Below are 13,127 nucleotides of genomic sequence, written 5' to 3' on the forward strand. Positions count from 1 at the left end.
TTGCACCCTGCTTGAAGTGGTTGGAAACTGCTCTTGAATTCAGTGGCCTTGCAACCTGCTCATAGTGGTAAGAAACTGCACTTGAATTTGGTGGCCTTGCACCCTGCTTGAAATGGTAGGAACATGGATTTGAATTTGGTGGCCTTGCACCCTGCTTGAAAAGGAATTTCAAGGAATAGTCATGAGTCAACTGCCAGCCCACCAGCCGTGATTGCGCTGCCAGCAGATCAGGCGTGAGGGACTGAGCTGCCACCCCAAGAACCCATACCAGCATTCCAGAAAACCCCTCCCCACTGGCCACCAATATTGGAATTGGTGGAGAGGTGGAATATTGCGTCGGGAGACCAGCCCTCCCGTGTGAACATGAGACCCAACGGGTCCCACTTAGTCTAGTTAATATATATAATCTCAATAAGACTGCCTCTCATCTACCTGCGCTCCAAGGAATAAATTCTAACATGCGCAACCTTTCCTGATAGCTCAGGCACTCAAGTCCTAGCAACATTTAAATAAGTCTTCTTTGCACTTTTTCCACTTAACAACATCTTTCCTATAACAGGATGACCCAAACTGAATGCAATATTACAAATGTGGCCTCACCAACATCTTGTACAACTGTAACATAACTACTTCTATTCTCAATAGTCGGACTGATGATGGTCAATGTGCCGAAAGCCTTCTTGACCACCTTATCTACTTGTGACGCCACTTGCAATGATCTATGTACCTGCACTACAAGATCCCTCTGGTCTACAACACTTCCCAGAGTCCTGCATTTCACTGTGAAAGACCAGCCCTGGTTTGACTTCCCAAAATGCAACGCCTCAGTTATCTGTATTAAACTCCATTTATCATTCTCCAGCCCAACTGACCAAGATCCTGCTGCAATTTATGATCAATTTTACTTCGGAGTCACGTGAAAATCACAGAGCTTCAAATCTTCACGTAGTCACTCATGTGACTCCGAAGTAAAATAGTAAGATTAAACGAGAACTTACCAGTTTGAAGTTTGATCTTTATTTTATGAGGCGTAACGTTGAGGGATTACGTGCCCTCCGCTCCCGCCCTCTATCATAAAGGTCAACTGATATTATGGTTCTCTTATCTTACTATGTTCAGTTCTACAACTGTTGTCTGTGATTCACACCGCTGCTTTGAAGATTGACACGCATGCGTACTGGCGGGGTCTTCGCGTAATCCCTCAACGTTACTCCTCATGAAATAAAGATCAAACTTCAAACTGCTAAGTTTTCGTTTAATCTTACTATTAACAATTAGTTAGGGCTTGGGTTAGGTTAGTAATATAAAGTATCAACACTGCCTCCACAAACCCACCAATATCAATGTGGTCTCCCAGGTCAGCGGTCAGATTCCCACACTGGTGTAACAAGTCCCAATGATAAATGTTGAGGAAAACCACTCCCAGTTGCGATTTGGCCACACTGCAGCTTTCTGGACTTGTTATATTCAACAACTTCAGCTAACTCACCTTTTCCTCTATCAGCGCTACCCAGTACTGCTCCAAGTCGTTCATCTATAAATATTAACTCAGTTTATCTTCCTCCATTCCCGACAGCTCTGCGTTTCACTGCTTTTACAATTCCACTTTTTTTTCTTTACCCTTCTTCATTAACCCTCTTGGGTAACTTCACATGGGTTTAATGCCATCTCTTGTGCAAAATGGGCTCACTTATAAAGCTTGCATAATTTTTTGTTCAAACTGGTGTCAAATTTCAGATTGGGACTTGTTGTGAAGTACTCGTTGTGAGAAAAAGGGTCTCGACCCGAAATGTCACCCATTGCTTTTCTCCTGAAATGCCACGCTGAGTTACGCCAGCATTTTGCGTTTGCCTTCAGATCGGGACATGGAACAACAGATGAGAATGTACCAGAGTAAGGTGGTGTAGTGTAAATGGTTATGATAACCTGGTAATACTATAATAGAAAATAGTTGCCATTTGGCCCTTCAAGCCTGCACCGCCATTCATTGTGATCATGGCTGATCATCCGCAATCAGTACCTTCTCCCCAAATCCCTTGATCCCGCTCGCCCCTAGAGCTCTATCTAACTCTCTTTTAAATTCATCCGGTGAATTGGCCTCTACTGCCTTCTGTGGCAGAGAATGCCACAAATCTCTGGGTGAAAAAGGTTTTTTCGCATCTCTGTTTTAAATGGCCTCCCCTTTATTCTTAGACTGGCCCCTGGTTCTGGACTCCCCCAACAGTGGGAAAACATTTCCTGCATCTAGCTTGTCCAGTCCTTTTATAATTTTAGATGACAAAGAGCATTCTCAGATAAAGCCATCCTGACTTGCAGGCAATGTGCTTCTTTTTCTGGAGTAATCAATTTTCCAAAAAGCTGCTTAACTGATTGAAGTTTTGCAGAATTTATATATTTATATAATTTACCAAATATCTGATGACAAATGACATATTTACAAAAATTATAAGCAGGTATAGAACCAATGCACAAATTTGCTCAGGCCAAAGTTATCTCTTAAAACAAGGAACTGGTTTACAAAATCACCAATGAACCAAGCTCAACAGATACCTCAACCTCAAGGAGTATTTTGGAGACCACTAGGCTCATAACATTTCTTTAGATATTAAATATACTTTGGGCATATATTTTTTACAATTCTTTTGTTGAAAGTTAGAACATAGAATATTACAGCACAGGAACAGATCCTATGCCCCCTGGTGTCTGTGCTGAACATGGCAAATGGTGTTTATCCCCCACCTGTCTAAATGCTTCCTAACGACAATCCGTTTTCCCCATTTTCCCTGGCAGCCCAGCCCAGTCCAGTCCAATCAACCACCTATGTAAAAACCCAATTATTCACGATATAATAAGAATTTGGAAACAAATAAAAGTATCCTTGAAATTAAATAATTTATCAGTACTAACCCCACTATTGAACAACCCCGCATTCAAACCTTCTTTCATCGACAACACATATCAATAATGGGATAGACTGGGGATTAGGAAAGTAGGGGATATGTATGAAGTGGGCAAACTGTTATCATTTCAACAATTAAAATTAAAATTTAAATTGAAGGATAATCAATATTTTAAATATATACAGGTATGTGACTTTATGAAGAAATATACACATAGATTTCAAACTATATATTTAAATCCTTTAGAAGAAGCAATGAATATTAAGGCTGATTCACAAAAATTAATATCATACTTTTATAATAATATATTAAATAGAGAATCACCCTCAACAGAAGCACTAAGGGAAGATTGGGAACATGAGCTAATGATAAAGATCTCGAAGGATAGATGGGAAAAGTATTTGATGAATACACATAACTGTTCTATTAATGCAAGGCATAATTTAATTCAATTCAAATTATTACATAGACTATATTATTCAAAAACGAGGTTGAATAAATTTTATCCAAACGTCTCTCCCAGATGCGATAAATGTTTGTTTCAAAACGCTAATATAACACATTCATTTGTAGGATGTACAAAGTTGAATAAATTTTGGAGTGATATATTTACAAAGCTTTTCAAGTCAAGAATAGAATCCAAAATGGAATGGATTATATTTGGAATAATAGGAGAAGATACCAATTTAAATAAAGATCAAAATGTTTTTTTTAATTATGGGTTAATAATTGGAAAGAAATTGATACAGGTGCACAACCTTTTATCCGAAAGCCTTGGGACCAGACACTTGTCGGATTTCGGACATTTTCGGATTTCAGAATGGAAGATTTTTAGCGTAGATTAGGTAGGTAGCGCGGGCGGCTTGAAAAGTCTGGAGCAGCTGCCTCCTCCCCGGAGACCGGGAGAATCATTGCATAAATGTTAGTCAGTTAGTTTGGAGGGATTTTATGTGGTGGTGGTGGTGGTGTAGGGGTGAAGGGGGAAACTTTAATTCTTAGTCCCCTACCTACCTGGTCGGCGACTCCCAACCTCGCGGAGCTGGGGGCTCCGTCCGGCCGCGGGCGGCGCCAGTTGTAGCTCCGACCCCGGCAACTCTACCCCTGGCTGCGAGGTGCTCCAAATCCAGCGCGGCCCGCGGCCGGACGTTCCGAGAAAGTCGGCGGCGTGCAACGCTGGGATACCAGCGGGGAGCGAGCAATGCCTTACCGGGTCGCCGGGCGGCGAGCTCCGGAGCGCTGTGGCCACCGACACACAACATCGCGGAGCGTCGCTGGATTTGGAGCCGCGGAGCTGGGGGCTCCGTTTGGAGCTCCGACCCCGGCAACTCTACCCCTGGCTGCGCGGCTCCAAATCCAGCGACGCTCCGCGATGTTGTGTGTCGGCGGCCACAGCGCTCCGGAGCTTGCCGCACGGCGACCCGGTAAGGCATTGCCCGCACCCCGCTGGTTTCCCAGCGCTGCGACGCTGCCGACTCCCGACATTCGTGGAGCTGGGGCGTCCGGCCGCGGGCCGCGCTGGATTTGGAGCGCCTCGCAGCCAGGGTAGAGTTGCCGGGGTCGGAGCTACAACCGGCGGCCCCACCGGCCACAGCGCTGCGGAGCTTACTGCACAGCGACCCGGTAAGGCATTGACCGCTCCCCGCCTCTCCGACCAGGTAGGGGACTAAGAATTAAAGTTTACCCCTTCACCCCCCTTCACATAAAAGCCCTCCAAACTAACTGACTAACATTTAAGCAATGATTTACAGATGTTTAAGCGTCTCCCGGTCTCCAGGGAGGAGGCAGCCGCTACAGTAGTACAGACCTGGGTTGACCGTGGGTCATTTTGGGTCAGGTTTGGCGCCAAACGCGAGCTTTGGTGCGCAGACGACGTCTGGAAAAAATGGTCGGTTTTCGGAGCTTTTCGGTTTCTGGAACACCGGATAAAAGGTTGTGCACCTGTACTTAAATTTTGGAAAAATACAACCATACCAACTGTTAAAATGTGGATTAGGAATATGATGGACATAGCATGCCTTGAAGAAATGAGACTCCGACTAATAGATAAATATGACCAATTCTTAAGGAGTTGGTCTCCTTTCATCGACATTTTGGAATCATGTGATGCAGCGGTACCGTAAAGATTGCTGATTTCAGTTCATGACGCGGATAGATCTACATCTCCGAATACAGATTTGAAAAATTCTCTTTTAAGGGGCCTTCTCTTCTATTTTTACTTTCCACTTTCTCTCTTCCTTTTTTATTTTTTATATACACACTTCACGTTTTTCTACTCTCTACCATCTATTTTTCCACTTTTTCCTCTTTCTATTGTTTTCTTTTTCTTGTCTTGCTTACTTCCTTCTCATAACATAAAACTAGAGGTTGTACATAGAATGGATTATGGTATTACATAGTTGGCACCTAAAATTAGGTCCCACTGTACTGTTTTGTACTGTATTAACTTCTAATAAAAAAACTAAAAAAAAAAAACTTAAAAAAAACTTACTACATAAATCTCCTTTAAACTTACCCCCTCACCTTAAACGTATGCCCGCCACCATTTTTGGCCCTCTGGGGTAAAAGACTACACTATAATGCATGCTTTTTTTTTAATGACTTCAGACTAGCTTTGCAAGCTCCAAAATGTTTCCACCATTGATGAAACCTGCCACAAAACATCAACAGTGAAAACAGACGCAGATGACTGGTGTGTAGAGCTCCTGGACACTGGTGCCTCTACACAACATTCAGTTCTCGCTTCCTCCTCTAATCTCCAGACTCAAATCTGATATTGGATAATCCCAATTTGCCATGGCTTGATTCTTTTCCACAATCAATGGACCTGCATTGTGACACAAGACTGTGCCTCAACTAAAATAGGTATTTACCTTTGATGGCACTGTCTGAAATCTTATAGCATGTATGTAGTTTAAATATGTTAAATATCGCAGAGATGCAAGTGTTCTGAATTTACTCACAATGTAATGCATACACATACTTGACAATCAGCTGGTTCCTGATCACCTTTAGACTTCCAGCTGAATTAGGCATTAGTATTTTCTACATTGATGTATAAGATGTTGGTGAGACTGGTTTAGAGTATTGTGTTCAGTTCTGGGCACCATGTTATAGCTTGAAAGGGTTCAGAGAAGATGTATGAGGATGTTGCCAGGACTACATGGTCTTAGCTATAGGGAGAGGTTGAGTGGCTGGGTCTCTTCCTTGGAGCACAGGAGGATGAGGGGGTGATCTTATAGAGGTGCATAAAATCATGAGAGGAATAGATCAGGTAGATGCCCAGAATCTCTTACCCAGAGTAGGGGAATCAAGGGGCAGAGGACAGAGTTTCAAGGTGAAGCGGAAAAGATTTAATAGGAATCTGAGGGGTAAGTTTTTCACACAAAGGGTGGTGGGTGTATGGAACAAGCTGCCGTCGGAGGTAGTTGAGGCTGGGACTATCCCAAGGTTTAAGAAACAGTTAGACGGGTACATGGATAGGACAAGTTTGGAGGGATATGGGCCAAGGATATGGCAGGTGGGACATGTTGGCTGGTGTGGGCAAGTTGGGCCAAAGGGCCTAGTTCCACACTGCATGTATTACTCAAGGGGTGAGAAGGGGTGGAATTTGTCAAATGTGACCAGGAAAGTTTCCTCCAGCAATATGTAGAGGGCCCTACACTGGAGAGGGCAACACTTGATCTACTCTTAGGATATTGGGAAGGGCAAGTGCCTAAAGTGCCCGTGGGTGAGTCATTTAGGACCAGTGACTGCTGTTCTATTAGTTTACAAATAGTTACAACTAAAGACAGGGCAGGCCCACGAGTTAAAATTCTGTATTGGGGCATGCGAACTTTGTGCTTTCTGGACAGGAACACGTTCACGTTTATTGGAGCAGGTGGTTTGCGGGCTAAGGCATGTCTGCAGAGAAAGTTGCTTTTAAAAGTGTGATGACAAGAATAAGGGAAAGGCATGTAGGCGTAAGGAAATTTGGATGACGAGAAAAATTGAGGCTCGGGTCAGGAAAAAGGAGGCATGAGACGGGTATAGGCAGCTGGGATCAAGTATACCTGGAGGAGTTTTGGGAACTTGTGAGCATACTTAGGAAGAAAATCAGGAGCGCAAAAAAGGAACAGGAGATAGGTCTGTCAGATATTATGGCAAATGTAGATAGATTGGTAGATACAGCAGGAAACAGACAAGCTGCAGAAATATCAGAGAGTTTAATACGAGGAAGTGTGAGGTGATGCATTTTGGGAGGTTGAATGCAGGAACGAGTATACAGCTAATGGCAAGGCCTTTAACAGCATTGATGTGCAGAGGGAAATTTGTACTCCCAGCAACATTCTTTTCATTCTCCTCTGCATCCTCTTCAGTGCAATCATACTGACATAATGTGGTGACTGGAAATGAATATGTTAGTAATGCTGTGGTCGATCAATTATTATATTCAAAATTCCAGCATAATCTCCTATTCCTATATTCTATTCCTTGACTAATAAATGATCAAATCCCATTTTCCTCTTTAACCATCTTAATGACCGGTCCTGTTATTTTTAAGAATCTGTGCACATGCATAGAACATTAAACTATAGAGTTTTGGCCCACAATGTCTGTTCTGAACATAGAAAATAGGTGCAGGAGGAGACCATTTGGCCCTTCGAGCCAGTACCGCTATTCATTGTGATCATGGCTGATCGTCCCCTATCAATAACCCATGCCTGCCTTCTCCCCATATCCCATGACTCCACTAGCCCCTAGAGCTCTATCTAACTCTCTCTTAAATCCATCCAGTGACTTGGCCATTTGCTCTCTGTGGCAGGAAATTCCATAAATTCACAACTCTCTGGGTGAAAACGTTTTTTCTCAGCTCAGTCTTAAATGACCCCTTTATTCTAAGACTGTGGCCCCTGGTTCTGGACTCGCCCAACATTGGGAACATTTTTCCTGAATCTAGCTTGTCCAGACCTTTTATAATTTTATGTTTCTATAAGATACCCCCTCATCCTTCTAAACTCCAGTGAATACAAGCCTAGTCTTTTCAATCTTTCCTCATACAAGTTCCACCATCCTAGGGATTAGGAGACCAAAAGTGGACACAATACTCCAGATGTGGTCTCACCAGAGCCCTATACAACTGCAGCAGAACCTCTTTACTCCCATACTGAAATCCTCTTGTTATGAAGGCCAACATTCCATTAGCTTTCTTCACTGCCTGCTGTACCTGTAAGCCAACGTTCAATGACCGGTGTACAAGGACGCCCAGGACTCGCTGCACCTCCTCCTTACCTAACCTAACTCCATTGAGATAATAATCTGCCCCCTTGTTTTTGCCGCCAAAGTGGATAACCTCACATTTATCTATATTATATTGCATCTGCCACGCATCTGCCTACTCACTCAACCTGTCCAGGTCACCCTGCAACCTCCTAACATCCTCTTCACAGTTCACACTGCCACCCAGCTTTATGTCATCCGCAAACTTGCTCGTGTTGCTCCTAATTCCCTCTACCAAATCATTAATATATTTGGTAAACAGTTGCGGCCCCAACACCGAGTCTTGCGGCACTCCACTCGCCACTGCCTGCCATTCTGAAAAGGACCCGTTCACTCCTACTCTTTGCTTCCGGTCTGACAACCAATTTTCTATCCATGGCAACACCCTACTCCCAATATCACGTGCTCTAATTTTAGTCACTAATCTCCCATGCGGGACCTTATCAAGGGCTTTCTGAAAGTCTAGATACACTACATCAACTGGCACCCATTCATCCATTTTACTTGTCTCATCCTCAAAAAATTCCAGAAGATTATTAAGCATGATTTTCCTTTCATAAATCCATGCTGACTTGGACTAATCCTTTTACTGCTATCCAAATGCCCCATTATTACCTCTTTAATAATTGACTGCAGCATCTTTCCCACCCCTGAAGTCAGGCTAACTGGTCTGTAATTCCCCGTTTTCTCTCTCGCTCCTTTCTTGAAAAGTGGGATAACATTAGCCATCCTCCAATCCACAGGAACTGATCCTGAATCTATTGAACATTGGAAAATGATCACCAATGCTTCTACTATTTCTAGAGCCACCTCCCTGAGGACCCTGGGATGCAGACCATCAGGCCCAGGGGATTTATCATCCATCCAGTCCCATTAGCCTACCCAATACTATTTCTCGCCTAATGAAAATTTCTTTCAGTTCCTCTACCCCCTTAGATCCTCTGTCCTCCAAAACATCTGGGAGATTGTCTGTGTCTTCCTTAGTGACAGATCCAAAGTACCTATTCAACTCTTCTGCCATTTCCTTGTTGCCCATAATAATTTCACCCGTGTCTGCCTTCAAGGGACCCACATTTGACCGCTACTCTTTTTCCCATAACATATCCAAAGAAGCTTTTACTGTCCTTTTTTATATTCCTGGCCAGCTTCCCTTCGTACTTCATCTTTTCAGCCCGTTTCATTTCCTTCTGTTGTCCTATGAAAGTTTCCCAATCCTCTGGTTTCCGGCCACTCTTTACTGTGTTATACATCTTTTCTTTTAGTTTTATTCTATCCCTAACTTCTCTTGTCAGCCACGGTTGCCTCCTACTCCCCTTAGAATCTTTCTTCCTTTTTGGAATGAAATGATCCTGCGTCTTCCGGATTATGCCCAGAAATTCCTGCCATTGCTGTTCCACCGTCATTCCTGCTAGGATCCCTTTCCAGTCTACCTTGGCCAGCTCCCCTCTCATGCCTTCATAGTCCCCTTTGTTCAACTGCATTACTGACACTTCCGATTTAACGTTCTCCTTCTCAAATTGCAGATTAAAACAAATCATATTATGATCACTACCTCCAAGCGGTTCCTTTACCTCGAGTTCTCTTATCATATCTGGTTCATTGGACAACACTAAATCCAGAATTGCCTTTTATCTGGTCGGCTCCATTACAAGCTGCTCTAAGAATCCATCTCGGAGGCATTCTACAAACTCTCTTTCTTGGGGTCCTGAACCAACCTGATTTTCCCAGTCTACCTGCATATTGAAGTTCCCCATATCCACAGTGGCATTACCTTTGTTACATGATGCCAAGACCAACTTTTACCTTCCTGCACATAATCCATATCCCTCCATTCCCAGCAAATCCATGTGCCTATCCAAATGCCACTTATTTGCCTCCAACTCCACCCCCAGCAGCGTGTTCCAGGCATTCATCGCCCTGTGTAAAAACCTTGCCCTGCATATCTGCTTCAAACTTTATCTAGTATTTGATATTTCCATTCTAAGAAAAAGGTGCTGAATGTCTACCCTAACAATGCCTCATCATTGTATATACTTTATCAGGTCTCCCTTCAGCCTCTACCCATCCAGGGGAAATAATCCAAGTCTGTTCAATCTTTCCCTGTAGCTAATACCCCTGGGTCCAGGCATCATTCTAGTAAAGTTCTGCACCCTCTCCAACATCACTCAAAGATAATTCTTTCTTCATAGCTCTGAATATCCTCCCACTTCTAACCCTTGCACCTCCTCAAACACCTCTCACTTTTCTGAATTAAATTCTATTTTTCCAGCACCTTCTCCATCTCTGTCAGCCACAAGACTAATTTCTAAACAATCTGCGAACTTTGAAAAAAAAAATCAAGCTATCTTACTGTCCATATCATTACTATCTTACAAAAGGACAGGTAATGAATGGTGTGGAATCCCATTGATAACAGCCCCTTATTCTCAAAACCATCGATCAATTATTATACTCTGCTTCCTGCCAAATCAATTTGGATCCAACTTACCTTTGCCAGGCTTTTACCTTTTTGACTGCAGTCATATTTGACCTTGTTGAAAGCATTTCCAAAATCCCCATGCAGCTCACCTTCCTCATCGACCCACTTTGTTACCCCTTCAAAGGATGCCATTACTTTAGTCAGACATGAGCTTGCGATAAAAACTGCATGTCAAATGTCCCTAAATAATGTGTCAGTGTTACCATTCCTTGAAATTGATTTTCACACCACTAACTTGCCTGTAATTACTTATTAAAGAACAGTCCCTTAGCAATTATCCAATCACCCCTGCAGCCAGAGAGGGATAACACATTCTAATCAAGGCCTCCACGATTTCCTCCTTGTTTCATTTAACTCACACACTGAAAACTCAAAGCAGATCTGTGACGTGTTGTGGAGAAGACACACGCTCCTCACCTTCCGTTTGTGCAACCTTCAGTTTTCCTTTGTCAGGATTAAATGCTGATGTGTGGTCAGCTTTTCTCCACTGGAACAGAAACTTGGTTGTTGTTGCAATAAACCTTAGCCAGAAAATGTGGACTTTCCTTTTCCCTCCCCTCTGCCACATGAACCATATGATCTAATATTAGAAGTGATCTAATATGATAGATGAAATTAATACTCAATGCATTGACAAAACAGTGACATTATATGCATTTCAGTATATGGCTGTCAAAAAAAAGAGAAAGCAGTGCACATAATTACATCCATTAAAATGTTTACATTTAAAAAAATAAAAATGGACTAATCTATTACAAAAGGGGTGGCTTTCAACTGTTCATCACCCCAACTCTACATTGTTGCTTCTTCACCATCAAAATGGATCTAGTGAGTATCATATTTATTAGCAATCTGAAATTCTCCAATTATTGCAAATTTAAAAGCACATATTCCTAAATAACTTCTTTGAAACTACAGCACACATTCAATAAAATTAAATGACTGTAACGAAGAATCAAACCAAGGTATGTTACATAGAGAACAACAAAATGACCACGTCCATATGCAATCTGACCCACATTAGTTGCACGTGCTGGTGCTGATCCAGTCAATGAGCCATAAAATGTGTTGGAGATATTCTCTTAGTTCACACACAGAAAACTCACGCCTCAGAGTGGTCTGAAAAATACACATTAAACCTGAGCCTTCGGACTCCTGATACACTATTGGGAAAGCCTCATGTACACCAAATTTAATTCATGCTTTACCCATGTGGTTCAAGAGTTCAACACTTTTATAGGCCACAGGACATGAAATGGACAGTGCCGCATGTAGGAAGGGAGCGAGGCAGGTTTTTCCTGGTTCTTATGCCAGATACTTACAAATATTTCTGTGTGCAGGAACCTGTTTCTCCCTCTGAACTGTTGACATTAAGGTCTGCCAATTACAGGCGAGACATCAGCTTCTCAGTAGCACATAGAAGTGGACCCTTCAATGGGTTAATTTGCTCCTCCAACCCTCTCCTCACAATAGACTAATACATTTGCTACCATTCTAGTCCTACTTTCAATAACATTATTCCTTTACAAGTATCTGTTTTCTGTCTGTCAAAATACAAAAGGTATGCAGAACATTTCCCCTCTGCGCATTACTGCCACATGTGATTAAACAGGGCCATGCATGTCTTTATCAGGGCACTTCTGTTTTAATAACAGTGCCGTCGAGTGGTTCATTCCGCAGGTCCACTGCCGACCCATTCCTCCATGACTGTTCTGCGGCTGCAGCAACCTGAATCGTCCACAGAAAGTTCTCCTTCGTGATAAAGGGCTGTTCCTTCCCTGAGTGAGGAAGATCAGACAATTACTCAAAACTAACAGAGCACTGTCTCTTAAGGAAGAAACAATTATTAAAGATTTAGGTTAGATCACACCACCTTTGACATTGGAGTTTCCTATTCTCTCCTGACCAGCTGGATATGGTTTCCTGAGTGAAGACAGCTTTCCTGGACCTATACAATTCTTCATCTGTCAACTGTGGATCAGTTACTCGCACTGAAGCGGAAGGTCATTTGTTTGAGCCCAACAGATGAATGACAAGGTGACACAGTGGCACACCTGGTAGAGCTGCTGCCTCACAGAAACCCGGGTTTGATCCCAACCTCGGGTGTTGTGTAGAATTTGTACGTTCTGGTGGTGAATGTGTGGAATTCTTTACCATGAAGGCAGTGGAGGCCAAGTCAGTGGATATTTTTAAGGCAAAGATAGATCGATTCTTGATTAGTACAGTTGTCAGAGGTTATGGGGAGAGGGCAGGAGAATGGTGCTGGGAGTGAGAGATACATCAGCCATGATTGAATGGCGGAGCAGACGATGGGCCGAATGGCCTAATTCTACTCCTATTTCTTATGACCACCCTGTGACCATGGGGTTTACCTTTGGGTGCTCCAGTTTCCTTCCACATCCCAAAGATGTACAGATTTGGAGGTTAATTGGCCCCTGTAAAATTGCCCCCAACACGATATACTCCCATAACATAGAACATAACATAGAACA

General features: G+C 42.9%; 1 protein-coding gene across 3 annotated transcripts in view; it reads right to left on the reverse strand.

Annotated features, from left to right (window-relative positions):
• Positions 1-4,457: 4,457 nt before the first annotated feature.
• LOC129711773 (inositol 2-dehydrogenase-like) overlaps positions 4,458-13,127 on the reverse strand; it is a 74,115-nt gene continuing 65,445 nt past the window's right edge. For all 3 annotated transcript variants that reach the window (XM_055659712.1, XM_055659710.1, XM_055659711.1), the window contains one exon: positions 4,458-12,413. In XM_055659712.1, the coding sequence (XP_055515687.1) occupies positions 12,265-12,413 (149 nt within the window). In that variant the 3' untranslated portion in view covers positions 4,458-12,264. The remainder of the gene's footprint in view (positions 12,414-13,127) is intronic.

Source organism: Leucoraja erinacea, chromosome 30 (assembly GCF_028641065.1).
Source record: "Leucoraja erinacea ecotype New England chromosome 30, Leri_hhj_1, whole genome shotgun sequence".
NCBI classification, from domain to species: Eukaryota; Metazoa; Chordata; class Chondrichthyes; order Rajiformes; family Rajidae; genus Leucoraja; species Leucoraja erinaceus.